At 62.5% G+C, this 27,629-nt stretch overlaps 1 protein-coding gene across 9 annotated transcripts; it reads left to right on the top strand.

The window, feature by feature from the left end:
• Positions 1-669: 669 nt before the first annotated feature.
• B3GAT1 (beta-1,3-glucuronyltransferase 1) lies at positions 670-26,788 on the top strand. 9 transcript variants are annotated; one of them, XM_073807955.1, is made up of 7 exons: positions 670-1,049; positions 8,988-9,136; positions 17,774-17,866; positions 17,994-18,140; positions 21,492-22,126; positions 22,562-22,858; positions 24,825-26,788. In XM_073807955.1, the coding sequence occupies exons 3-7, from the start codon at positions 17,863-17,865 to the stop codon at positions 25,275-25,277; spliced, it is 1,536 nt and encodes a 511-aa protein (XP_073664056.1). In that variant the 5' UTR covers positions 670-1,049; positions 8,988-9,136; positions 17,774-17,862; the 3' UTR covers positions 25,278-26,788. The 9 variants fall into 9 exon arrangements, with proteins under 9 accessions (XP_073664056.1, XP_073664058.1, XP_073664057.1 ...); XM_073807956.1 differs by lacking the exon at positions 670-1,049 and adding an exon at positions 7,756-8,933 and having other exon boundaries at positions 9,045-9,136; XM_073807961.1 differs by lacking the exon at positions 670-1,049 and adding an exon at positions 23,626-23,726 and having other exon boundaries at positions 7,756-9,136; positions 24,825-24,958.
• Positions 26,789-27,629: the final 841 nt, after the last annotated feature.

Consider the following 27,629-nt stretch of genomic DNA (forward strand, 5'->3'; position numbering starts at 1 on the left):
TTCTCTTTGGAAAGTCCAGGGTCCTTTGATAGGGGGAGGTGGGGAGGCTGACCCACAGCAGCTTGGCGTGCCTTCGACAAGGCAGCAGTGCCCCGACAGCCGAGGACCCCCCCAGCTCCACCCCACAGGCACCCTGTATCGGTACCACCCGCCCCCACCAGCCACCTCCCTCTCCGGGTGCCTGAAGCCAAGCGGGGGGGGCCCACCCTCCCCACTCTCCCGCTCTGCCTCCTTGTCCAAGAGAACCGCCCCCCAACTGCCCAGCCCGGAAACAATCACCCTTTGAGAAAGGCTGCCAAGCTGGGCGCCAGGAACGGCCTGGATGGAGGCGGGGTGGGGGTTGGAGGGTTTTAACTCCCGAGAGCGAGGCCTGGCGGTGTCGCCCCGCCCGCAGCCCAGCTCCAGCGCGAGGGGCCGGGGCCGGCTCGGCCGGGGAGGGCGCGAGGGTGGTACCACTCCGGGGTCCTTCCCTCCTCGCGCCCCGCCTCAGCCCGCGAGGGTGGTACCGACCACCAGCTGTGCGGGTCCAGCCGGCTGCCTCCGCTCGCTCGGGGCGGGGGCGGGGACGGGGGCGGGGCGGGGAGCGGAGGCGGGGCGGGGCTGGCGCGGGGCGGGGGCGGGGCTGGCGGCGCTGTCACAGAAGCGGCCGCCCGGGCGCATCCGCCGCCGCCGAGGGGACTCCGCGCCGGCCCGGTCGGCTGGGCTCCGGCCGCGCGCCCCGGTGTGCCCGCGCCTCCGCCCTGCGCCCGGGCCCGCCCGCCCCGCTCGTCTCTGCCCCCCTGGCCTCCCCTCCCGGCTCCCCGCCCCGCGCCCCCCGCGCGCTCCCGGGCTCGGCCTCCGCCTCGCCGAGCGCAGAAGGGCCGGGCCGGGGCGGCGGGCGGCGCGGACCCCGCAGCGATGAAGGGGCCCCCGGGGGCCCGCAACCCGAGAGCCCCCGGGGCTGGAGGCGCGCGCGACCCGGGCCAACAGCCTGGGGGCGCCGGGGCCGGCGCGTAGGGGCCGCCACCGCGATGGAGCGCGCCGGGGACGATCCGGACTCGCCGCCGCAGGTCAGTGCCCCCGCTGCCGCGCACAGAGCCCCTTTATGCTTCCGCATCGGTCCCCGCGCCATGTCCACCCGAGCGCGTATGCGCGCGCCCGTGTGTGTGTGTGTGTGTGTGTGTGTGTGTGTGTGCGCGCGCGTGTATGGCTGTGCGTGCAGTGGGGCGGCTGGAGAGCCAGCTGGGGACCCGGCCGGGGCGGAAGGCGCTGCCGCCGCCGAGGGGCTGCGAAACGAAACCTGGGCGATGCCTGCCCTCCTCGGGCCGGCGGGAAGGGGAAGCTGGTTCTCGGCAGTTTCCAACAACCGGCCGGGCTCTTAGCTCGCTGGTTCCTCCCTCCCCACCTCAGCAGGTGGTTCCCGGTGGCCGGGAGCCGGGGGCCAGCACCCGCCGCAGCGGCTCCCCAGCGTCGTCCCCAAGCTCTGAGGCTCCAGCCACTGGCAAGTTAAGTCTCTGAAGCTCTGCCGGGAGGCTGAGGGGCTGAGCGGTGCTGAGAGGACCCAGCGTCCTTAGGACGTACAGTGCAGGGGGCGGGGGAGGCACGACCAAGTTCACCACCCGCCCTCCGCCGCCGGGCTCCGGCCTGGGGTCCTAGTCCCTCCCAAGCCAGAGCCCGCAACTTCTGAGAAGGAACAGAGAGGTGAGGCAGGAGAGACTGGAGTAGGAGGCCAGGGATCTAACTGTGCCTGGGGACAGCCCAGGACCCAGCAGCTGAGGTCGGAGAGACCGCACCCACCCAGACACAGATGCATAAACAAGGCCCCAACCGGCCCCCCTGCCCCGACCTCCCCTGGCCGGGCCTAGTCTCAGCTGGGCACCCTTTGCCTGGATTCTTGTAGAAACTGGGTCTCAGGGGCTCCGGGGAGCTCTCTGCACTGGACGCTGAAGCCAGCCTTGCGGACAGCTGGTCGCCCCAGGCTGGTGGGGACAGCCCTACCTGCGTGGGTACCAGTCTGGGTGGGGTACCCATCGGGAGCTTGGGCTGTGCAACATGTACCAGTTCAAAGGACTGGGCACGGATGTCCCAGTACAGAGCCTGTGGTACCTCCAGTGTGGTTGTGTGGAAACGGGGCACAGCTGCGTAAGTTACTGGCGTCGTGGGGCGCGTGGCTTCACAGGACGGTGGCTCCAGGGTCCTCTGAGATTTGCCTTCTGTCCCTCACCACAGAGATTGAGACATTTCCTCCCAAACCTGCTTAGCTGGTGACGGCTACTGCCCGTACTGGGCCAAACGTCAAGTCCCCCCCTTCCTTTGTTTGGAACAAAGACCCTTCCCCGTGAGACCTTCAAAGAGACTATCCATTGTGCCCAGTCCATGCCCATCACCCCCAAAGTTTCTGGAGCTGCATGCACTCCCCTGTGCCCCTTTGGATGGGAGCGGGAAGGCTTGCCCCGGTTATGGAACAGGGAGGGTTGATGGATTTGTGCCCCATTCAGCACCGGCGCCGAGTGGCTTGCTGTGCACGTTTCTGTACCTGACCCGCAGATGCTGGGGGATCCCTCCTTGTTCACGCTGTTGGAGGCTCACAGGTGCTGGGTTGAGTACGTGCACAGAGGTTTCTGGACCAGCAGGCACTGACCGTCCACCTGAAGCATGGGGACAGGCAGAGACCAGGGGCTCCAGAGGAAGATGCCGGTGGGGCCTGCCCTGTCCCCGGCATCGGGCCTCTGGACGGACCTGCATTTTCCCACCGTAGTTTTGAAGGGCGAGGGGTGAGGGGCCCCGGGCGGCTGTACCTGTCTGGTCGTGGCACGGCGTATGAGGCAGGGCAGGAGCGTTGCAAGCGTGGCGGGTTCGGCAGGGTGAGCTGCCCCGAGCCAGGCTCTAGGATCAGGGAGCGTGTTAGTTCAGCTTTGGCCGGAGGAGGGCCTGAGCTGGGGTGGAGAGGCCTGAGCACTCCCCTCTGCTGAGAACTGAAGGGGGAGAGGGGCAGGGCTGGGGAAGAGAGAGAATCTGAGAGCCTGAGGCAGGCAGGGAAGCGTGCGAGAGACAGCAGACAAAGACGGAGGCACGGATGACGGGGGCCCAGGGGCACGGGTGGGCTAGCCTCGGGCCTCCTTCCAGGATGCCCCCCCCCCCGGCAGCCATCAGCCAGGGCAGGAGGCCCTCCGTGGAGCAGGGGGGACGGCCTACTGAGGAGGGCTCTTCCCGAGGCTCGGATGAATGTGGGGTTCAGAGGGAGGTCCTCAGGCAGAAGGGGGACAGGCTGTGAGATCTGGGACTCTCAGGGAGACCCATCTCTTGGTGCCTGCCCCACACCCTTCCCGGCCCCGGGGTACAGTGGACTCTGGGGGATCCAGCACCTGGGGAGAAGGAAAAGGAAAACCTCCTTCCTGCACCTCCAGGCCAGAAGGCCTTTGGGGACCCTGCTGAGAGCGTGGGGTGGGGGGCAGGGAGGTAGTGCCATGCAGGGCACAGGCTTGGCCAGGCCGAGGCAGCCTCAGCCCCTCTGTGACCAGCTGGGTGGACTTCGGGAAAAGCGGAGCCCTGTAAGCCCTGGTTTCCCAAAGGCCCATAAATCCAGGAGCCTCTCCCACCAGGCTGTTTGTAGGTGAAGTGCTCGGTGGATGTTACTGTAACATCTGCATTGCGTTCACCTCCCCCCCACCTTCTTCTGGGGTCTGGATGGCTCTAGAATTTGGAGTAGCAATTCTCTGGCCCACTCTGGGGCCGGTCACATTGGCCTTGTTGCCGGCTCTCCCCTCAGACTCCCACGCCTCCGGACTCTGGGGCTTGTCCAGCCCCTGCCATGCCTCTGCATCGAGACATGCTTGGTGTCTCCTTGCCGAATGGCAGCAACATGGGTCCCGTGTCTAATTGGTGGTCAGTGTGGTCACTGCACGTCTCAGACAGTGGTTGTCCCCAAAAATCCACACAACTGACGAGAACCCCAGGCCGGTGGCCTCTTAGAAGCTGGCAGAGTAGGCGGAAGTCGCTCAAAAGCCCCCTTCCACACACATTCACTGAGCACCTACTGTGTTCCAGGCTCTGGGCCAGTGCTGGGGACGTAAAGCGTCAAACAATCCAAAATCAAATCAGGTTTCCGGTTTAGCTTTAGGAGGAAGGACTGTGTGGGTTGCTTTTTTTTTTTTCCGCAGCTACAGCAAATTTACTTTTCTAATGAGGTTTAGCTTCAGCCAATATTAAAATGAATCTGTACTCCCTGAGCACACCAGCTGACAGCGGGACAGCGGCCTTCCAGCCAAGCGCCTGGCAGGGATTAGGGCTTTGCCACCGATAAGCCCAAAAGTGGGGAGTCTCAGTCTGGACCTCCAAGAGTTGGCTGGATTGGCGATGAGCCTTGCCTGCAGTATTAGAGCTGTCAGCAGGGTTTCTCCTGCCCTGCAGGTAGAAGACGTGAGCCGTTATTATTGCTTCATGAGGAGGGGGGAGGGAAGCAGGGGGAGCAGAGACCAGAGGGCAGGGCTGTGGGTATTAGGAGGGGACCCGGTCTGCGGGTCCTTGCTGACCCCCATGCAAGCCTGGGCGCATGCGGTCACCTCCCCCTCACTCCTCTCCCGTCTTGCTTCCTTCTGCGTGAAGTAGTTGAACAATCTGTCCTCGGAGGCCATGAGTGTCTTTAGGCTCAGGACTCTGGGCTGTTCATTTAACCAGCGCTCAGAAGCCTTAGAGCCCAACACTGGACGTGGGGCGGCTGCTCTCCCTCCCTGGTGGCATCCCGCAGCCACACCAGCCACATTTCAAGAGCGCAGTAGCACACGTGTCCTGTGGCCACCATACTGGATGGCGTGGGTGCACGTAGGATGTGCCCAGCGTCCCCAAGTTCTCCTGGCAAGTGTTGTTCCGGGCTCTACACAGCTGGGTTAGTGAGGCGCTGAGAGCGTGGGCTGCTGGACTCACACCCCGGCTCTGCCACGCACAGCCGTGTGGCTTGCGCCATCGCCTAACCTCTCTGTGCCCCTCATGTCTTGTCTCTAAGCAGGGATAACAGGATGTTTGTGAGGCAGGAATGAGGATTACAGTTAATCATGTTACTCACTTAGAACGTGAGGAGTGCTTTGCTTAGCAATTTTTTTTTATTACTCATTTAGTTAAGATTTCACCTAACAGACACTTAGGGAACAGCCTACTTGGTGCCAGGCGTGCCGAGGGGCCCAGCGTGTGGCCTTGCTTCCGTCTCCCAGCCACCCTGAGTCTCGGTTTCCTCCCCTGTGATGGGGGCATGGCCGGCTAATAAGCCCTGCACCACTCTCCGGGGACAGAAAATGAGGTGGGGTGTGTGTCTGCCTTTGCAGATGAACACTGCCAGATCCCCAGGGAAGCAGACGCACCTCCCACCAAAGAGCATTTCCTTAGCCCCCGTGTGTTCAAGGTAAAAGGAGCAAATGGGGTTCCGGCCTCCGCCAGCATCTCGGTGGGGACGTGAGGTCTCTGCCTGGGCTCCCAGCCCTGGACCTAAGGTCCAGCGGAGCGAGAGGGGCCCTGGGCCAGACGGGATTAGCGGTCAGCTGGCTGAGCCCGGTTCCAGGCCCAGCTGTGTCGGCCGCTCTCTGGGTGACAGAATCTCAGGAGCCTCTATCTCCTCATCTGAAATGAAAGGAGCATGAAGCATGTGAACATTTCCCACCGCGATTACGCCGCTTCCCTTGGTAAGCTCTCCATGACGGACGCCCCAGGAGCAGGAGGCAGGAGTGGGGAGCCCACCAGCCGAGAAGGCAAAGGGAAGAGGGAACGGATCTGGGAGCAGGAATTCGCATCCGCAGCCATGGACTAGCGCTGAGGCCAGCAGACGGCCTGGCCTGGGATTAGGATTCTGTGGCTGTAGGTGCTTCCTTCTTTCTGCAGATAAGGAAGCCGGTGCCCAGGGAGGGTCCACTCCTGTTTCAGGTCACACAGCACTTTGGTGCCTTGTCCCAGACTGTGACCTGAGTCTCCCAATGCCCACCCCTCCCTCTCTCAGGTCCCCTGTGGACAGAGACAGGCAGGACAGAGACAGGCAGCAGGACCACAGGAGCAGCCCCCCAGGCTCGGGGTAAGAGGCCCAGCCTGAGAGCCGGGCTCCTTTCCCCCACCAGCCGGCACAGGCCTTCGCTCTCCTCCCATGATAGCTGGCCCAGGAGGACCCAGCTAAACTATCCTGACAGGGCCCCAGGGAAGGTCAGCTGGTTCAGGCCACAGGCAACGCATTAAAAATACCCTGGAAACCTTGATTAAACCAGTGAATCATCAGCCTGCGTGGTATGTGCTTGCACACTCTGACCAGAGGGGCGAGGTCAGCCTGGAAATCCTCAGGCTGGGTGAGCCATCGGGGCCCTCGCTGGCTCGAGACCGGTTCTGGGGGCTCCCAGCTCCACTCAGCCCAATCCCGAAGCCCTGGGTCCCCATTAGCTGATTGGGGTCCCCCGGGCGGCCTCTGCAGCCTGAGGAAATCCAGGCTCGTCCTCAGCCCCCTCCCCCGTCACTGACCCGATGCCCTTGGAGGTCAGAGTGGACTTGGGGTGTCAGGCCGCATCCCTGGAGGCCCAGTTACTGGAAGGTGCGGCCAGTGGAGTGGCCACACCAGGCCTCCGGGGAAGCCCTCCCCGCACAGCACGGAGCAGAAGGACGGACCGGCTCACAGCGGGGCTGCCCGTTGGGCCCCGGGCCCGCTCTGCTCCCAGGCGGCTCTGCTTGGGTTGCCGTACTGCCTCTGAGCAGGTGCTTTTCTTTTTCCCTCAGAAAGCTTCTGAACTAAAGCCGAAGCATTACTCACCTAACTCATCACCTGCCGATATTAACTTCCTCTCCCTCCTGTAAATCTCCCTCCGAGAACCAGCATTCCAGCCTCCACCCCTCCCCACACCCAAGGCTGGAGACCCAGCAGGCTGCCTTGCGTGTGCGTGCCTGTGTGTTCCAGCGTGTGCATGCCTGCATGCGTGTGAGTGCACATGTGTGTGTGTGTGCATTCCATCCTCCGGCCACGTCTTGCTCACTCCTAGCAGCTCATCTGGAACCCCTGGGGTTGCGTCCCCCAGGCGTGCCCTGTGCATGTTTCCTCACGGTAACGCTCCCAAGTGACAGCCAGCAGGAGGGCCACGCACTGGGACCACACACAGGTGCCCACCCAGCCCCGCTGCAAGGAAAGCCCTCTTATGCCCCCCTGGTGTCTGGATGGGTCATTGCTGACCCATCTAACCAGAACTTCTGGTTGACAGATTCGTTTCTGTAGTTAAAAAAAAAAAAACAACACGTAAAGTAAAATGAAAATGTACCATCTTAACCGCTTTTAAGTGCTTACTGGCATTAAGTACGTTCGCGGTGTCATGCCACCATCCATCTCCATCTTGCAAAGCTGGTTTAGTGAGGCGCTGAGAGCGTGGGCTGCTGGACTCACATCCTGGCTCTGCCACGCACAGCCGTGTGGCTTGGGCCATCGCCTAACCTCTCTGTGACCCTCATGTCTTGTCTCTAAGCAGGGATAACTGCTTAAAGAACTTTTTCATCTTCCAAACTGGAAACTCTGTACCCTTTCAACCCCCCGCCGCCAGCCCTGACAGCCACCCTTCTGCTTTCTGTCCCTATGAGTCTGACCACTTACCCGCCTCTGTAAGTGGGTCACATGGGCTTAGCCGGGCTGCGCCTGCCCCTCCCTGAGTGCAGCGTCCTCCAGGGTCATCACGTCGGAGCAGGGGTCAGGGCTTCGTCCTCGCTCGGGCTGGATCGCACCGTGTGGATGTGTTTTGTCTGCCTGGTCATCAGGCTGGCGGGTCACTTGATGCCAGACTGTGGGGCAGAAGTGGTCAACAGTGGTGTCTCCCCACTGCCCTTCCCTCCGGGAGGCTGCAGACGCCTCTGTGCTCTGAGTACCAGGTGCCATGAGGAGCAAGGAGGATGGAGCCCTGCTTTCCCCCGCCTGTCCAGTACTAAACGCGTGTCCCTAGAGCCCAGCCCTCATGACCGTCCCCAGGAGGGTGTGCCTGGCCAGCCCAGAGGTGGGGCAGGAGCCCGGCCAGGGAAGAGCATGCCAGGCAGAGGCACCAGGTGGGGTCGCCTGCCCTGCTCCCTCCAGAACCCCACCCGGGACCCTTCCTCGCAGAGCCTGTCCCTGGGCCGGGAGCCCTGCTGACCCAGGAGCCCTGTGTGCAGGGCCAGCCCCTCTGCACGCAGCTCCGTGGTGCTCAGCCCCGTCTCAGCCGTCGTGCTGCCCTGCTGCCGGCTGTATAGTGCACGGCCTGTAAAACAGACAGAGTGTCGGCGGGATCTACCGTCTGGGGGCCGAGCTTAGGGACCCTCCATCCGTCATGCCTCTCAGGGGGAGCACGTGCTGCCCACTCGGGCTCACAGGCCTTCTTGGGCTGGACCCCCTGCACCTCCTGCAACACTTTCCCTGAACTGTCTCTCATCAGGCAGTGGGAGCAACTGACACGCAGGGGTGGGGGGACGAGGGACCCGGCAGGAGTAACAGGAAACAGAGGTGGTGAGAGCAGCTTTCCGGGAGCCCTCACCTGCTTCCAGGGGGAAAGGGCATGAAACGGGCAGCTCGGGGTCGATGGTCCCACACCCCCAAGCTCAGCCCGAAGGAGGAGAACCGCAGCTCTGACAGCTCTGGAGACAGGAGGAGGGACGGGGGACCCCTGACCTTCCGAAATCCCCGGTCCTGCCCTGGGTGCGAATCTTGGAGGTTGGGCAGGGACACAGGACTAATGCGGGGGGACAGGAAGGTGTCCCAACACCAGGGCAGGCCCAGCTCAGTTTCCAAATGTGTAAAAGAGGAACAGAAAAGCGGTGCCCACCCAGAGAGCTGCGTGAGCCCACGGCAGGCAGCCCACGGCCAGGAGCCCGGACATCCCGCTCATCACACCGCCGCGGAGCCCACGCCCATGGACCACCCTCCTCAGCACAGCCTTGTCCTTGGGAGGGAGGAATCTGCTAGAAGAACTGCCCAGAGGCCGGTCAGTGCTGACCCGGGGGGAGCTGAGGTGCCCTGGCTTCCCTTTCTCTTCCAGACACTTGGACTCGGCTGGATTCAAACAACATGGTTGCTGCTATAATTTCTATTACAGTTGACGTCGCCCAGCATTCGTGGTGCTCCCTGTGGGCCAGGCGCCGTGATAGTGTTTTCCATGGACGCCTCATTTGATCGCAGAGTGGCCTGGTAAGAGTCGCCGAGAAGGGACTCAGTCGCAGGGACACTGGTGCAGCCCCTGCTCCGTGCCTGGCCCGGGCCTGGGGTGGATCCAGAGGAGTCCGTGGCTTGGGGGCTGCGGACAGACACGAAAACCGACAAGCTCTCGCAGGATGCGGGCTGGCCGTTCGCTGTGTGGACGCTGAATGCTCAGGCCTGGGAAAGTTTGCGAAGGGGGAGGGATATGGCCGGGGGCGCAGAGCTCCAGGTGGTCTCCCCCGGTCAGCACCCCACCCCAAACTGCTCGCCATCAGCACCAGAGGAAATGGAGGCTGCACAGCCCGGGGGCAGGGGATGGTGCAGTGGGGACAGACTGCCTTCGGCCGCTCACACCCCTCCAGGGCATCCGAATCCCAGCCTCGCCCACGGCCCTGCACAGCCGTCCTGGCCCAGCCGGGCGTCACACCCTCAGTTCCAGGGCCAGAACCTCCAGGTTACCCAGCCTGCTTAGTTCTGGTCCCCTGGCCTTGCTGAGACCACATGCCCTGCTCACTGGCCAGCCAGGGTCCCCAGGACCTGTGCCAGGCTCCACGCTGTGGACCGTCCTTGCAGCCAGCACTCCATACCCCCCAGGCAGTGCAGCCCTGGGCCCTTCTCAGCCTCCCTGGGCCTCCCCAGTGGAGGGGGGTCAAGGAGACCCGGTTGCACCACCCCAGCTCCCGGAGCCCAGGGTGCAAGGGCCCCACCGTCTTCTGAGCTCTGGTGTCCTCAGCCTCGGCAGGGAGCGCACCGCTCCCACCCATGCTGGCGGCCGGTCAGGAGGGGAGGCCCGCCCAGCCGCCCGGTGGCTCTTGCCGCCCTGGTCCACTAGAAGCTGTTGGCTTTGCTCGTCCGGTGCGCCAGCCCCGCCGTCTGTCTCGTATCAGAATCTGCGGAGCCCTCGGCTCCTGCCCCCACAGGCACTGGCCTGATCCGGTGGGTGTCACTGTGTCCCAAGCTGCCCCACCCCTCACAGGATGCTGGGCGACGCAGCAAGCTGGGCGCTGGCGGGAAAGGTTGGCGTGTTCAGTCCAGGGCGTTTGCTGTGACCGTGTTGGAATCGGGCGGGGCCTCGGCCTGTGCCAGGGCGGCCTACCTGCCGGTGCTGCTTAGCTGTGGCACGGGAGGACGGGGGGCAGGCCGGGGGGCAGGGAGACGGTCCCAGGAGCCGCGAGTGGAGCCCTCTGCTCCCCGGGATCGTGCTGCGGCCACAAAGAAGCCCACCTGGGTCAGCTCGAGAGCTCATCTTTGGCTGACTGGAGACCCACGCGTGGGCCCACAGATACGTGTGCACTCATTCAGATAGGGTGCTGGCCACGAGCACACATGCATGCACACGTGTGTGAAGCCGTGAACGGGCAGCCCTGTGACGTCACCCAGAGAGGGTGGCCCCGTGGAGCTCGCAGCATGGACTCGGCCCCAGCCACACTCCTGAGTGAAACTACAAGTTCCACGTCCAGGAGGAGGGAGAGCAGGTGCCGCGGCCGCTGCCATCGGGCCAGTCGGGTGGAGTCAAGCGGGCAGGGGGTGGGGGCACAGTGACGAAGCTGGTACTCGGGGCTCCACAGGGCAAGGACCCCGTGGCAGCCAGCGGGCCCAGGGACACACAGGCCCCCATGCTGGGCCATGGCAGAGGCCTGGCAAAGGGGGCAGCGGGGGTCAGAGGCCACAGGGAGGAAGGACATGAGGGGATGCTGGCCGTGAGGGCCGGGCTGGCTTGCTTTTTGGGTCTCTGGACTCGGCCTTGGGGCTGGCCCAGACCTCGGGGTGGGAGGGGAGTTACCGTCCGATGGACCAAGGCAGGTCTGCCAGTGTCCAGAGCTCTCACGAGCGCTGCAGGGAGGGAAGGCGCCGGGCTGGACGTGGGGTCAGGGACGGTGGTGGCAGGAGATGGAAGGGAAGCAGAGAGGATGCAGTTAGTGGGGGGTGAGGCAGCACAGCCGAGCGCCTCAGATGCCACGGAGGGGGACTCAGGAGGTCTTGGGGAGGGCACGTCAGGGGGGCGGGCCAGGCAGTGAGGTGGGCTGTGCAGACAGATCTCGATGGGAGGCCGTGGAGGAAAGAGCAGGCCTGGACCAGCATCCGGGCACGGCCCGGCGGATGCGGGGAGCAGTGGGAACGGCCCGGGGTTTCTGTGCTGGCCGCCGAGACGAGGAGGAAGATGGAGCTGCTCTGGGAGGAAGACGACGGTGGGGTCTCTTTTGTGTTTAAGGTGTCCATGGAACATTCCAGACACAGAACAGCTCCAGGCTGGAGGAGGAGACTGAGACCAGAGCGGGCAGGGGGAGGGGGAGGCCACGGGGAGCTCCTCGGGTGTGCCGGCTGCGTGGCCAGACGGGAGCTGGGGTCAGGAAGTGACCTGGCCTCCCTGCTGTGCTGGACAGGCCCTAAGGTGTCCCCGTGACCTCTGACGCCCGCTGTCCACGCCTTCAGTGTGGACACGCCTGTGACCAGGAGAACGTGGTCAAGGTGATGGGCTGTCCCTCCTGCGGTCTCACAGTGTCCTGGAGGACGCGTCCCGGCGGCAGACTTGCCCCGGGTGCCCTCCCTGCTGTCCCAGGGCGTGGGTGACCATGTTGGCCGAGGACACGGGGCAGGGAGCCGAGGGCAGTGCCGCCCACGGTCCTGTGACTTTGGGGCAGTGGCCTCTGCCGCCCCCCAACCCCGGGTGTGGAAGCAAGCGTGCCTGTTCAGCCCTCCAGGAGCCCCTGCGCAGGGGACCCCGCACATCGGCTGGGCTCCTGACCCACGGAAGGTGGAGATGGAAGAGAACTGGGTGGTTAGAGCTGTAAGCACGTGACCACAGGTCGGCCGCGGGAGAACACAGGGGTGCTTGTCTTGGGGACAGTGACGTTCTCTTAAAAGCTGGCGTGGTTGCCAAAAGGGGGCAGGGACAGAGATACAGGGAGGAAGGGGGAAGAGGGGGTCGGGGAGGCAGCTCCTGCCAAGACCAAGCCTCCCCCAAGCCGAGGGCCAGAAGCTGGACTCCATGCAGCGGCCGCTCCCCAGTCCACAGATGGCAGAGCCGGGCCTGCCCTCACTGCCCCCCCACCACCAGGGGAGGACCGCGGCCGTGCCACTCTCTGCCCGCCTGCCCAGGGCTCCCGTCAGCACCTCGCTGCTGGGTGCCCTCCCCGCCCAGCCCTGCACGGCCACCCCAAGACCCTCTGCGTGGTGGCTCTTCAGAGGGGGCGTTCGGCCCAGCCGGCCACTGTCAGACGGTGCAGTTCTCCATCCGGTCTGTGTCCCTCTGGTCGCTGTCCCCACCTTGAGCCAAGCCGCGGGTCACCCGTGTGCTCCGGGCCCAGCCCAGAGCAGCAGCAGGAAACCCCCGAGGTGAAGCCCTCCTGCAGGGAGGCTGTGGGACGAGTGGACGCCCTTCTGCCCAAAGACCACGCCGCTGATTTGGGAACTCCAGTAAACCCACGGTTGCTGATAGCTTGTTCCATTCAAATTCCTGCAGTGATGCAGGGGAGACCATGCAGACCAGACCCCCATTTTCACTCTTTACTAAGAATCCAAACCTGATCCCAAGGCTATATCTGAAAAACCAAGAAAGAAAACGAGGGAGCCACCTCAGACAGACGACCGATGAGCTGTGTTTCCTGACTCTCGGGCGAAAGAAACCCACAGCTGTTCTGCCCGAGCCGAGCCGACGTCCTTCTGCCCCAGCGGGGCCTGGCCTCCTGGCGAGAACCCCTCCTTCTCAGCCCCCACCGTGAAAGCCCGCTGGGGAGCCCCTTCCTGGGGTGGCCCTAGGGGGGCCGGCCTGCAGGCAGGGGGCATTGTGCATGGGGCACCTGGATGTGAGCAGCTCCGCTGACTCCAGGACCTTGGGCCCTTCCAAGCCTCGGTTTCCTCGCGTGTACAATGGGTATGAAACCTCCCTGCCTGCCCCACAGGCTGCTGTGGAGATAATGGACCGGCTTTATGAAGAAATGAATCCCACCTGCCCAGGGCAGGGCTGTGAGCTGCAGGGCCAACCCTGAGCCCTCCTGGGCATCACGCCCTCCTCGTGGGTGGAAGGAGCTGTGGACCCCTCTGTGTCCAGTCCCCTGCGGGTGGTGGGGACAGGAGCAGGAAGTGGACAGAGATGGTGGGTGGAGAGGCCCCCGTGTCCTGCCCCCTCCCCCGTGGAGCCGGTGTGGGTGCAGTGGCCAGGGAGGAGAGGCCTGGGGCCAGTTAATGGAGTGTGGATTGACTGGACAGGAGCTGATTAGCTCTGGCATCTGGCTTGTCCTGAGCAGCGGCCGCAGGATCAATACTAATCCCTTGATCCCATTAGGGCCCCTGCAGTTCTCGGGGACGGCGTCCAGCCTCCCTCCCGGGCACTGTCTGGGGCTGGAGGGTAGAACTGGAGCCCTAACTGCACCCGCCTGCTGTCTGCTGTTAACCCCTCCCCGTGTCCTGCTTCCTGCAGCCCCTGGCACCCCCGCCCGTCCTCTCACACCACCACCCGGCCCCCCATAACCCGGGCCCTGACATCTGCTCGGCCCCAGCGGGACTCAGGCTCCCGGTGTTGGGCCCGTTTCTTTCCTCCCGGGCACGGCAGTGCTCTCCTCACCACCTCTCCTCCAGTGACTCAGGACTGATGTCCTCAGGGGGCTGGGGGTCCCCTCTGGCGGTCAGTGATCCAAGTGTCCATAATGTTGGTTCCCAGCCTGTTTGCAACAGTTTCTGCTTGTTCTCATCATCACGGAATATGACATAAACCAAGAAACACGAGCTGGAAAGAAAGAAATGTGTCGTTCCTAGGAAAACTAAGCTGAATGCTCTCAGAAGATTCCGTGAGGCGAGTCTAGGGAAAACGTTCTCCAAATGAGGTGAAGATTGGTGGGAAACATAACAATTCTAAAGGATGCGGCGCAGGTTCCTCACCGAGTGTCCCAAGGTCTTGGATCACTTCCGAGAAGTCGTCGCTGAGGCCAAAGGCGGTGTGCCCAGCGGGGCAACTCCCAGAGGGTGGCGAACTCCCAGGACAGGCCTCAGCCCTGCTTCCCAAGCGGGCAGTGCCACGCTGGCCAGTGAAGAGCGTGTGGTCGGGGACAGGACCGCTGATCGTGCAGTTGTCGGGACACGTGCAGTGTCCGCATCACCTCGAAGGACTCTTCACCCCGCGGCCTCCTGTGACCGCCACCGTCCCGGGCTTATGGGCACCACGGCTCCTATCCTGCTCCAGAGGCGAGGGCTGGAGTGGTCTGTGTGAAACTGACCTCCGCCACACACATGCACACGCCATCTCCGGAGCACCTCCCTGAGGGATGGGACGGAGCCGTGTGAAGCCCCTTTCCCTGCTGCCGTGTGGTCCAGGGAATCCAGAAGGGCCTTGCCCACCACCGATGCTGAACTAATATTTGCTGAATGGAATTAAACCAGCCTCCTCCGCAGGTACTGGGACGCGGGTGAGGTTTTCGTCTGAATCCTGCAGCTCAGGAGGCAGCCTATCCATGCATTTGGAATCGTCCAGCCTGGAAGCCAACCTTGCCCTGGCCCTGCCTCCCCAGGCCCAGCCTCTCCTGTCCAGCCTGCCCGGCTACAGCCCAGCCTTGGACACATCGGAGCCCCCCATCTGGGTCCCAGACACCCCCTGGTTCTCACAACCCATGACACCCTAAAACCCATAGGCAAATTCCTATAACTAGGTCTCCCCAGATGTGGCCAGTCTCCAGGGCTGCTTGGCCCATGAATCAGCTGTTACACTGGCCTCTTGCTTTGACTTTGGCCTTGAATGCCACCCGACCCCGTTTTCCCGCCAGAGCCCTGTCTTAACTTCAAGGTGCTAAAATGGCAGAACTGAAACTTCATAAGAACCTCCCAGTCCAGCCCTGTGTGTGGAGATGAGGGTGGAGGCCGAGGAGGACAAGCAGGGGACCCGGGGGCAGCAGCCAGAGCACTGTCCCGCCCCCTCACGTCCCCTGTGCCGTCCCATGGGCCTCACACGCCCCTCGGCGCAGCCTTGTCTGTGTCCAGCCGAGGCCCCCCGTCTGCACTTGCTGAGGGGCTGGGCGGCGGGGGCCAGTCACGGACATGAACTGCGGTGGCTGGTGGGGAGTCCTGGCCTCGGCGGACACCGGGCCCCACCCTCGCTCTCGCCGGCAGGACCTCGCTTCAAGCACCGCAGTCTCCCTGCCGCACCCCTCCTCCTGGCTCCGGGTGCGGCCGAGCCCCTCCTCCATCTTTGCACTGACTCCTCTGCCCGTGGCCACCGAGGGCCCAGGGCGGCCCTGGGTCTGCGGCTGCTTGAGCCTGGACCAGAGGCAGGCTGCCCGCCACCCCTCCAGGGCCAGGCGGGAAAAGTGGGCCGAGGCCAGTGGTCATCCTTGCAGCCCCGTCTCACACTTGGGCCTCTGGGTCTGGGGTAGCTTCCGCTGCTCCCAGCCCAGGTCCCCCCAGGCCTCTGCTCCCTGACGCCCAAGCCCAGGCCCCATTTCCCTCAGACCCGCCCCCTGCTGGCCAGCTGGTGCTCTCCAAGGCTGGGGGCTCCCCCTGCTCTGCTTCATAACCGCCTGGTAATTCGCTCCCTGATTTTGCTGCTATGCTTATAATAGCCTCCATTAAAGTTATGGGGTTTGCAAGCCGTAATGGCTTCCAGAGTAATTAATGCACAACTGGGTTTATGGCTAAGTTTATTTTTAGAGCTTTTCTGCCCGCCCCACCCCCTTCCTTTCATAGAAGTTTTGACCAGATAGAGCGGATGGGATCAGAGCCTCCCTCCAAGGCCCTGGCGTCCACGGCCCCCCTTCCTCTCCTGGTACCCCTCCTGCTCCCCCCAGGGGGGTGCTGGGCCCTGCAGGGGGCCTCCCGGAAGGGGCTCTGGGGCCTGACCCTCCTTCCCGAGCTCCTGATGCAGCTCAGACCCAAAGGGCCCGGATTCAGGTCTGGCCCCACTGCATGCCGACGGTGACTTGGACAAGATGCGGACCCTCACGGCCTCTGCAAACTCCAGGTGGAAGGGGTCGAGGGCAGCGCCTGCGGCCCAGGCGTTGGGAAGACTGAACGTGGAGTGTCAAGTGCATCTCTGGCCCCACAAATGCTCCCCACCAGCTGTTCTTTGCTCAAACTGCAGCCCGGGCGGCCGAGGGAGGGGCAGGTGCCGGAGGCTGGAGGCTGCCCCAGCGCAGCTGCCTGAGTGCCAGGGCAGGCCAGCTCCCCATGGCTTCCCCGCCGGAACCAGAGCCTCCCCAAGACCAGGATGCCTGGAAAAGCTCCAAGGCGATCACAGGACCAGAGGAGACCTCCCAGCCAGCTCTACTGGAAGCGCCTCTGACCCCCATCACGTGGCCTGAGACAGCCCCGCCAAACCGAGGCCCCAGCTCAGCCCTTCGCAGCCCTACCTGTGGCCTTGGAGCAGGGAAGGGGCTGGGCGGGGATGTAGCACGAGCTCACGCAGCACAGGAGACGCAGACAGGCATCCTGGGTGGGACTCTGGGCTCCCACCTGCTCGGGCCACGACAAGGAGTGTGGAGGAGACAGCTCGCACCCCAGGATCATTCCCTGCTCTGTGCCTGCACCGTTTAACGCCGGTGGCAGGGGGGCAGGCCGTGCACCATCTGACTCCAAGGAGGCTGTGGAGCCAGGGGTGGCAGGGGCAGCGGGGCCACCCCGGGAGACCGCAGTGCCTGTCACTGGAAGACAACACGGTTCTTGCACCAGGCATGGGGACTGCTGGCAGAGAGAGGACCAGGCAAGGAGGAGGACACACTGCCTCCAAAACGGGAGCCCAGATCCTGCTCAGCCCTGGCTCTCAGCTCTGCGGGAGACGAATGTGCATCTGCGGGGGGCTGGGTGGGCAGCGAGCGGCCTCGGGGGCTCGGTGTGCCGGTGCTGGGCACTGGGGTGGCCCACACACTGGGACAGGCCAGGGCCGCCCATGGCTGTCCTCCCTCACGCCTCCCCCTGTGGACCCCAGCTGCATCTTGCACGGCACTCAGCTCAGAAGTGAGGAGGAAGGTGAACGTTGGGATGTGACAGTTTCCATGGCGGTCCGGAGGCTGAGCGCCTGTCTCCTGGCATGTGGGCAGCCGGGCCAGAGGGGAACTCTACCCACAGGGCACCTCTCCTGGAGCTCCCGGAGCCCCTGCTGCTGCCATTTGAGTGCCATCTCCCCGGGACGTGGCAGCCCCACCGGGAGCACGTCTCCTGGCTGACGCCCAGCTGCAGCGCCCGGCCTCCGCCCTACCTCCGCGGGGGCTTCGCAAGAATAGATCGTGTCCGGGTCCACTCCTTAATCCAGGCTGTGAAATAACCACCTGGGCACAAGCCTGCGACCATCACAGCTGCTGACTCGTTCCGAGCGCTTGCTGTGTCCATCTGGTGCCAGCCCACGGGCTCCACGGGTGTTAACGCATTTAATTCCCAGAAGCCTTGGGAAGTAGGTGCTGAAGGCGCCCATTTCATAGATGAGAAAACTGAGGCACAGAAGTGAGTTGGGGTTAAACCCAGGCAGGTGTGTCTGAACCCTGAGTGGACAGCACCCACCGCCACCTGTGAGGACAGAGGCTGGCCGCACCCCACGGACTGGCAGAAGCCAGGTTCCACCCTGAAAACACGATGCTGTGCGTCCCGAGCCGGCCAGCGGGGACCTGTTCTGCCCAGGTCTCTGGCCGCCACCTTTGCTCTCTCTTGCAGGTGTCCACCCCGCAGGGTTCCTGACCCACCTCAGAAGGCAGCACCCACCAGACTCCGGTAGGGCCGGACTCCGCAGACCTGCTTCGGCAATGGGTGGGTTGTGAGCGTGGTCAGGCCTGCTGGCCAGCATTCAGCTTCCTGCTGCCCCGTGCCTGGCCCACCCGGCCCATTCCTGTTCTTTTCTCCCCTGTGCTCGCCGCCGTCCGCTGCCGTCGCTCAGGTAACGAGGAGCTGTGGGCCCAGCCAGCCTTGGAGATGCCGAAGAGACGGGACATCCTTGCGATTTTCCTCATCGTGCTGCCTTGGACGCTGCTGGTCACCGTGTGGCACCAGAGCACCATCGCGCCCCTGCTCACCGCACACAAGGGTGAGCCCCCGCCCGGCCCCACCTGCCGGGCTTTGCTGATGGGGTGACCACAGCCAGGGCTTCTGGAGTCCTGACTCTCACCCGCTCGGTAGCTGGGGAACCGAGGACGAGCCAGGCTGATGACCGTACCCCCGTGGGCGGGGGGGTCTCGGCCCGTTTGGGGCTCTGATGATGCCACACATACAGGCACAGACTCACGGGGCAACTCTGCACCTGTTCCCAGGACGTGCACCCGGGAGGGCTCAGGGGTGGGTGGCCAGGATTCCCGGCCTGCGTTGTTTAAAACCTTTCAGGGCGAGTGTGTTGTTCGCTCCTCTCTTCCTGATCAGGAAGCCCTGATCCAGTGCCACCTGCTGAAAATAGGCTGGACAGAGGCAAGTCCCCTGGAGCCGGGTTAGAACTGGCTTCATCTGGCTCCCAGCCCAGAGCTTTTCCCTCTCACACCAGGGCCCCCTATGCCCCAAACCCGTACACGTGCGCATCCCCCCGCGCCTGCCCCTCACGGCCAGTCTCCAGTCCCACACTCCCCCCCTCTCTGTTCGATCCCTTCTCCCATGGGAGCCCGGGGAGCCTGATGAAACACAGAGGTGCCCAGGCACGTCCCAGGGAGAAAGCTGACAGGACTGGGGTGGGTGGGGGGATGCTAGGAATCGATGATTCGGGTGCAGGCAGGGCCAAGAGCCACAGTCTGAAGCTGGGCTGCTCCACAGTTACACATTGGGGCCTGCTCAGCCCCAGTGGGTCCTGAGGCTTCCGTGAGGAAGGGCCAGGCTGGAGATGGCTAAGTGCCCACTGCCTGCGGGGGCACCTGGAGCTGTCCTCCTCCCAATCCAGCACCTCTCCTTGGTGCTTACTTTTGTTTTTTGTTTTTTTTTTTGTGGCCATGCTGCTGGGCCTGTGGGATCTTAGTTCCCCGACCAGGGATTGAACCCGGGGCCTGGCAGTGAAAGTGCGAGCCCTAACCCCTGGACCGCCAGGGAAGTCCCTGGCGCTTATCATTTTAGAGTTGTCACCCAACAGCACATCACTACATTTACCACATGTAAAGGGACATAATACCACGTGGCTTCCATTCTCGGCAGGGCTCTGGGGTCAGAGACGCCAGGCTGCTTCGCTCAGCACTGCCCTTCCTGCCTGAGGACAGGGAACTGGCATCCACTCTCCCCAGAGCAGCCAAGACAGACAGAACGAAGGCAGCAGCAAAGGAAGTTAGGGAGGCCTTAGGACCCAAAGGCGGCAGAAGCCCTGACCCAGCCCTGTCATAGGCGCGGAGAATGTACCAGGGCACAGACCCACCAGCCGGGGGGGGGGGGGGGGGACTCTCAGTGTCCTTCCCGGGCCTTGGTTTCCAAAACTTTACTCACGGCAGGATAAACTAAACTTTACTTATACCCTGGTCAGAAGCTGCTCTCCTCAAGCTTGTTGTCTTTCACAGTCTGACCCAAAACTCCTCCTGCAAGTGCTCTTGGCTACCTGCATCTGCGCTAGTCTCCCGACCCTGCACCCACGGCCCAGGCGCAGGCTCCCACTACCACTGTGTGTCTCGTTGTCGGTGTCTGGTTGGCCTTTGGGAGCTCCCTGAGAGGCGGGAGCACGTGTGTCCCCGCCCCTCGGTGCCCAGCGTCCAACCCCACGCCAGCACCCGGGCTAACAAGAACCATGGGAAGGAGGGAGGGGGCGGCAGCTGGCTGGACCCCACTTCACCCCCTGCAGGTAACCACTCACGCCATCCTTTCCATAGTTGCAAGAAGCCATGAGGAACAGGGCCGCTTACCAGGGATGGTGAGCCTCGGGGCAGAGTTACGAGCCCTTTAACACATGCAACTCGATAAAGGAGATGCAGGTATTGGCTCCATTTTGCAGTTTCTAAAACTGAGGCACCAGAAGCCAAGCACCCTGCTTACGGCCGTATGGTTAGTACAGAGTGGCACAGGGTCTGAGCCCAGGCACTCAGATCCCTAGGTCAGTCCTCTGACGCTTGCCACCTCCTGCTGAGATGGTGTGAGAGCAGTGAGGGGCCCACAGCCTTTCAAACAGGAAGACACACCTCAGAGAGAAGGGACTCTTTAAGAAAAAGCATACCCGTGGGGGCTTCCCTGGTGGCGCAGTGGTTACGAATCCGCCTGCCAATGCAGGGGACATGGGTTCGAGCCCTGGTCCGGGAAGATCCCACATGCCGCGGAGCAACTAAGCCCGTGCGCCACAACCACTGAGCCTGCGCTCTAGAGCCCGCGAGCCACAACCACTGAGCCCGCATGCCACAACTAGTGAAGCCTGAGCACCCTAGAGCCCATGCTATGCAACAAGAGAAGCCACCACAATGAGAAGCCCACGCACCACAATGAAGGGTAGCCCCCGCTCACTGCAACTAGAGAAAGCCCGCGCCCAGCAACAAAGACCCAACGCAGCCTAAATAAATAAATTTTTTTAAAGTAAAAATTTTTTTAAAAAGATATGAATCAACACCATTTAAAAAAAAAAAAAAAAAGAATACCCATAGGCTGATTTCCCCTCATTAGAGGACTGCTGGCTTTGCCCATGGGGAGAATGTCCAGGATGCAAGAGAGAGCTTGGTCATTAGAGCCGCCCCAGCGGGCGCAGGGTGCCTTCCGGAGAGAGGGGCTCTCATCCCTGTGAGTGTGTCACAGAGGCCAGGCCTCTGCCAGGTTTCACACACGCCTCTCCTGGGGTCCTTGGGGACACATGGGCACACGTGGCTGGGTGTGGGGCAGGTAGGGTTCCAGGTGGCTGAAAGAGTGTGACCGGAAATTGCAGATTAGGAGACAGACACCAAACCCCAGAAGAGCTGAGATGGGTCTCCACCCTCTGCCCCTTTGCACAAATGTGAGAATAAAGTCAGCGACGACAGGCACAGGGTTCAGAATTATCTTGCCAGCTATGGGCAACACCCTAGAAGAAAATGCAGTAGTTAAGTATCAGATACTCTGCACCAAGATTCAGTAAGCCCCGCTTGACTCCAGGGTTTGTGAAAAATCGGGGCGAGGTAACCGCAGACTCCCGGGTCCACGGTGTGCTGTAGCCACGACAGCACTAACGCTGCCCTCCGGCATGGGAGGCAGTGCCCGGGGCTCTGCAGCCCCAGCCGGTGCGAGGCAGTGCAGTCAGCTCTGACCAGGTGTGAAGGGTATAGGGTGGTAAGGAGAGGACACTTTGTCACATAAAACCCGAACCGCGGATGCAATCTTGGAATTTGGCCAGTTGCCGTCAAATAGCTACAGAGCTGTCAAATGCGAGAAGGAGGGAGAGGTTATTTCTGTGTCATCTCGGGAGTCACAACTAGCAGAACCCAGGGGAGGATGTCAGGCAAGCAGCCTTGACCGCCAACTTCAGCCCACAGGGCCCCAGGCAGGGATGCGCTGACGTTCCCGCGGGTGGAGCAGAGGAGAGCTGCATGGGGCGGGGGGGCCGAGGTACTTGCTGCGGAGCTGCCCACACCGCCCCCCCTCCAACCCGCAGATGACGGCAGCGATCCCCGACGCGAGGCGCCACCCGGCGTGGACCCCAGGGAGTACTGCATGTCCGACCGCGACATCGTGGAGGTGGTGCGCACCGAGTACGTGTACACGCGGCCCCCGCCCTGGTCCGACACGCTGCCCACCATCCACGTGGTGACGCCCACCTACAGCCGCCCGGTACAGAAGGCTGAGCTGACGCGCTTGGCCAACACACTGCTGCACGTGCCCAACCTGCACTGGCTGGTGGTGGAGGACGCACCGCGCCGCACGCCGCTGACCGCGCGCCTCCTGCGCGACACCGGCCTCAACTACACGCACCTGCACGTGGAGACGCCGCGCAACTACAAGCTGCGCGGGGACGCGCGCGACCCGCGCATCCCGCGGGGCACCATGCAGCGCAACCTGGCCCTGCGCTGGCTGCGTGAGACCTTCCCGCGCAACTCCAGCCAGCCCGGCGTCGTGTACTTCGCGGACGACGACAACACCTACAGCTTGGAGGTTTTCGAGGAGGTGCGCGATTCGTGGACGTATATGGGGCCCGGGGAGGGTGCGGACCCGGCGCGGCCTTCAGCCCCGGCTGGCGAAGGGGGAGGAGATCGGCCTTGGCCGCAGCCCTGGCTTCCGGGCACTGTCTGCGTGAGGGCTTCCAGTGGGGGGACAGGGAAAGGGGGTTCCTTGTCGACTCTCTGAGTGTCCTCCGGGTCTGGGAGTCACGACAGTGTGGGGGGAAGGGAAGGAGTCATTTCAGACTCTAAATTGGGGAGACAGAAGTTTTGCAGCAAAGGACAAAGAGGGAAGGTCACGTGACAAGGCGAGTATCAGCTGGTTGGAGGGGTGGCCTTGCCCACAGCCCAGGCGTGCTCCTCCGCAGATGCCCACCCCGAGCAGCCCGGGTGCCCCGACTCCCATCCCCGCCCAGGCGCCCTGACCCTTCTCCTTCTGTAGATGCGCAGCACCAGGCGGGTGTCCGTGTGGCCCGTAGCCTTCGTCGGCGGCCTTCGGTACGAGGCCCCGAGGGTCAATGGGGCCGGGAAGGTGGTCGGCTGGAAGACTGTGTTCGACCCCCACCGGCCGTTTGCAATAGACATGGCGGGGTTTGCGGTCAACCTGCGGCTCATTCTGCAGCGAAGCCAGGCCTACTTCAAGCTCCGCGGCGTGAAGGGAGGCTACCAGGAAAGCAGCCTCCTGCGAGAACTTGTCACCCTCGGTGACCTGGAGCCCAAGGCGGCCAACTGCACCAAGGTAAGCCCCTCAGCAGAGCTGACAGCTGCAATGCAAGCTTTCTCCAGCCCACAAAGCCCTCCCTCTAGATCAGGGAAAAGGAAATAGGGCCCCAGACAGCCTCCCAAGACGGCAGCTTATCGCCCTTCAGGAGCCACGGTGATGGCAGGTGGGGGAGCAGGGAGGGGCGACCGGCGAGACAGAGCCCAGGACTGAATCCCTCCCTCACCTCGAAGCAGCTGGGCTCCACGACCCTCCTGCCAGACACACCTCCATGTGTGCACACACATGCACAGACACGGGCGCACACATACATATGCATGTGCACGCATACACACATGCATGCATGGAACATACATGGGTGTGCGTATGCACAACACAGGCACACGTACACATATGTTCATGCATGCACACACACACACACACACATATACACACACGCTGCTTCAAGTTTGGACTTCTCCAGCCAGGGCCTGGGCTGTCACTTAGCTGAGCTGAAGGTCCCGGAACTCTCTCTCCCTCTGGACCCATCAAGAAATGCAGGGGAGGATGAGAAGCAAGAGGAAACCTTGAGACCTGTTTGTCTCTTTTCTGTAGCTGTAGACTTTCTGTTTCCAACAGATATTTTGAATGCAGCCTATGTACAAAAAGCAAGAATGAGGGCGTAGGTAGAAATAAAGAACAATGGAGAAAATCTTGCTGGAACAAGGGCAGAAGGAGAGGGGGCAGGGGTGGGAGGGCGAGGTCAGGGGCCTGCCCCATGTGGTCTCACGTCTCTGAACACACAGATCCTGGTCTGGCACACACGGACTGAGAAGCCGGTGCTGGTGAACGAGGGGAAAAAAGGCTTCACTGACCCCATGGTGGAGATCTGAGCCCCAGGACACAGGTAGGGGGATGCAGGCAGGTGATGCACTGGGCGGGCCACCCAAGCTTGGATGCAGAGTAAATCTGCCAAGACTTTTCTCTTAGTCTTTAATCGTGAAGGTCAGAGCAAATGCCCCGTGGAGTAGAGGAAGCATAGCTGAAGTCGACAGGAGCCAGCCTCCCCCCGTGGCTGGGTGGTTCTTCCACCAGCTGCTTGGAAGGCCTCACCTTCCAGGCACTGCCTGGTGACAGCTCCCTGTCATCACCACTGTTATCCTGGCCACCAGCCAGTCCCCTTATGAGGCGCTGCTGTGTGGACCCGCCCAGGCTCTGTCTCCTGCAGGTGCCTCCTCCGTCCTGGTGAAAGCGTGGACCGAGGAGCCTCGCCTGACTCCCAAGCTACCACTTTGCTCGGTTTGACCTTTCTTTCTGTAGGCCTCAGTTTCTTCATCTGCAGAATGGGTTGTTGAGGCACCAGGAACAGTCTGGCACATAATAAGTCCTGCCTAAGTGTTGCTATTTTTATTTGTTTGATTCTTTTTGGCCAAGCCACGCAGCATGCAGGATCTTAGTTCTCCAACCAGGGATCGAACCTATGCCCCCTGCAGTGGAAGCGCAGAGTCCTAACCACTGGACCTCCGGAGAAGTGCCTTTATTTGGTTAAAACCCTGTATTGCTGTAGGTCACAGGCTCCATCTGTGTTTTAGAGGCAAAGGAATGAGGTGGAGTAAAGCTGAAGTGAATTGTGCCAGGTGATTGGCAAAGCCAGGAATTTTCTATGAGCTTCTCTGTGATCTCATCAGAGGTGGGAGCTCAGACAGTGGGACACACCTCTGTCCTCTGGCCTTGGAGTCAGGCTGAAGCTTCTGTATCACCTGGGCAATGGCCCTGCCCACAGGGGACCGCAGGGGGTCTGCTTATCTTGTCCCCTGAACTTAGAAAATCACCTCAGTCGCTGCCACTGAGACTGTGTCGGGACAGAGCATCACTCCCTGCCTCTCCCGCTCCCGGCCTCTCAGTGGGACCCGGGGGTGGGTTCTGCGGAGCCCCTGGGTCACGCTTCAGGGGCCCAGGATCCAGCGGCTCCCTCACGCCTCCCCCATTCTTCTCCCCGTCACAGGAGCCCCCTTCTCAGACCTGCTCCTGGCCACCTGTGCTCCCCACGCGGGTGGTCCCTCCGAGGCGGACTCCTGTGGAATCGCCGTCACCCTCCTTTCTACTCTGGGGCCTTCAGAGAGACCAGCCTGATGCCAGGACAAAGGACGGAGACCCTAAAGCACAGAAACCTCAGACCTGTTGTTCTGTTCCATCTGCCCTGGCAGGGCCGGCCGGGGCAGACACCATGGGCCCCAAGCCCGGGAGTGATGCCAGGCTGGGAGGGGGCGAAAGACCCCAGCAGTCCAGCAGAGGGCTCCCCAGCTCCCCCTCGAGGCCCCACGACCACACAGGACACCTGGCCAGGGACTGCGAAAGACGGCAAGCAGCCCCCACCCCCGGCATCAGGAACGAGCTGCTCCGAGGAGATGCAGCCCCTCCGGCCGGCTTTCTTCTGGCTCCTGCTTGCGGAGCGTAAGGCTGTCTGTGCTCCCGGCAGGCAGCCAGCCCTGTGTGCGGGGAGTCAGGCTGCCAGAGGGCTGCTCTCCCCATACCTCAACCTCGTGGAGGGAGCAGAGCGCCCTCCCCGGCTCTTGTCCCAGCGCAAGGAAGGAGGTGGGTCCTCCACCCAGCACAGGGTATAGACCACACGGCACCTCCCCAACGCCCACTGGGCTCCGGGCCCCTCGCCTGGGCTGGGACTGGGGAAGCAGGAGCCCCCAACCCAAAGCCATGAGAACCACAGGCCTCAGGGGCTTGAGGGAGCAGGTGGGCCAGGAGGAGAGAGGAGGGGCCCGGGCGGTCCCAGGGCTCCTCCCTGCCCCTGGCTGGGGGACTCTGGATTAGCAGAGGGGTTTAAGGAAGGGGGCAGAGATGATCTGGACCCCGAGGGCAGGATACCTGAGCACACACTGCTTTGGAAATCATGCGATTTACACACCGAGTGGGAAGTAAAACCTCCCTTCTCCTTAAACTGGGGGCGCGAAGAGCAAGCCGGCCTCATGTCCGGCCGCCCAGCCGCCCCAGACAAGGAACCGTGTGCGGCCCTCAGCCAGGAGGAGAGGTGCCTGTCTCCCTGGCTTCCCGACGGGGCCGGCCCTCCGCCGGTCTCCACTCACACTCCTGAGCGTTGGAAGCACAATTTTCCTCCCCTGTGGAGGCAGAGGAAGGGCCTGAGCCCGCTGAACAGGTGTTTACTTTTAACCGCTAATAGCCCCTACTCCACTTAGACTCATGGGATGGGTCTGCGGGCCATGGAGAGCCCACTCCTGGGTGCATGGGTGGGTGGGCAGTGGGCCGCAGCCCAGCGACCTAACATTCACGGAGTATCGGCTGCCTGTTTTTGAAGTGGATTTAACTCCTCAGCATAGTCACGAAAACTTCGAGGGAGGGCTCATGTCCCTGAGGGTCCTGAGCCACCTGCAGGACGTCCCACACCCATGGTTGCCTGAGAACCACCTGGGAACCACCTGGGTGGCAGGGGAAGGGAGGGTGGGCGAGGGCGGGCACCGTCGAGCGAGTGAACTCATGCAGGGCACCACTCTGCCTCACTCGCCAGGACCAGCCCCAAACGCAGGGGCGGCTTGGCTGGGCTCGGGCCGCCTTGGCCCGGAACCCAGGGCTCGTTTCAGGAAACTTGGTAACGACAACATGGTCTCCTCTTTTCTTTGGCAGATGGTGTTTCTATTGTTTTCACCTAATACCCTCTCTTAGCTGCACGTGTGTTTATTTATAATTACAACCCGATGGACTGCAGCTTTCGCCTTCACTGGGAATGAGTTTGCTATGAATCAGAACTGGGTCCATGGCTAGTTTGTTTTCCAAACGCAGTGTGTTCCCTGCTCCCCCCTGTACAGGAGTGGGGTGGGGGCCGGAGGACAGAGACGGGGAAGGTGGAGCCCCCAAGCTGCACTATCGGGTCTGTTTTAATTTAACTGTATTTAATTTGTTTTGAAATTAAAAGTCAAATATGGTTTTTAACAGTCTTAATCCTCCTCAGCCCTGTCTTAGTTTTCCTCATTCATTTAACCGTCCAACCTGTACTATCAGGTGCCTTGGGGGGACACGCCTCGTTCCTGGGACAGCACAGGGCCGTGGAAGCCAGAGCTCTGCCTGCCCAGGGCTGCCTTCTCCGGAGAGGACACAGGTGCTCGGGGCCAAGGTCCTCCGACAACCGTCATCAGTTCCAAGGTGACGGATGAGGCAAGCGGGGCGGAGTGCAGCTGGGGAGGTGCTGGCATCCCACCTGGGCCGTCAGAAAGGCCCCCCTGGCCAGGTGGCCTCCGAGCCGACGTGCAGAGAACTGGGTCCAGGAAAGAGAAGCTCCCCCCGCGGGAGAGCGCTTAGCTAACAGGCCACTGAGGGCAGCTCACTGGGGGTGGGGGGTGGGTCACACGTGGGAGCAGGGGGCACAGACACTCTGCTCCAGAACCAGGGCGAAGCTTGCAGCTAGGGAGTGAAACAGGCTGTCGGAGGGTTTGCAGCAGAGGACGGACCCAGTCTAACCGGCCTTTTAGAAGAAGCGCTCGCTTCCTGTATTGCGAACAAACAGGACACGGGCAGGTGGCCCGAGACAACGGTGAGTCGGACGAGGCGCAGCCCTGATGAGAGGGCAGCGGGCGGGCTCTGGACACGGGTCAGGAATTTGCTGATGGGCTGGACGTGAGGTGCAAGTACAGCCACGAGTTCCCAAGACAGAACAGAACTGTGTCCACTGCTCCGGGCAGACTGCCGGGGACAACGTGACAGTAAGTTTGGGGTCATGTGCTTGTTACACTCACAGGAGAGGTGAGTGGACAGTGGTGCCTGGAGCCCCGACGGGGATGAACGT

The sequence above is a fragment of the Tursiops truncatus genome, chromosome 8, assembly GCF_011762595.2.
Source record: "Tursiops truncatus isolate mTurTru1 chromosome 8, mTurTru1.mat.Y, whole genome shotgun sequence".
NCBI lineage: Eukaryota > Metazoa > Chordata > Mammalia > Artiodactyla > Delphinidae > Tursiops > Tursiops truncatus.

What these genes read in the sequence shown, in the direction of transcription:
- B3GAT1 (XM_073807955.1), top strand. An exon ending in CCTGCTCACCGCACACAAGG is followed by an intron (nt 18,141 to 21,491) that starts GTGAGCCCCCGC and finishes CGCCAACTTCAG; the next exon opens with CCCACAGGGCCCCAGGCAGG. An exon ending in GCTTGGAGGTTTTCGAGGAG is followed by an intron (nt 22,127 to 22,561) that starts GTGCGCGATTCG and finishes CTCCTTCTGTAG; the next exon opens with ATGCGCAGCACCAGGCGGGT.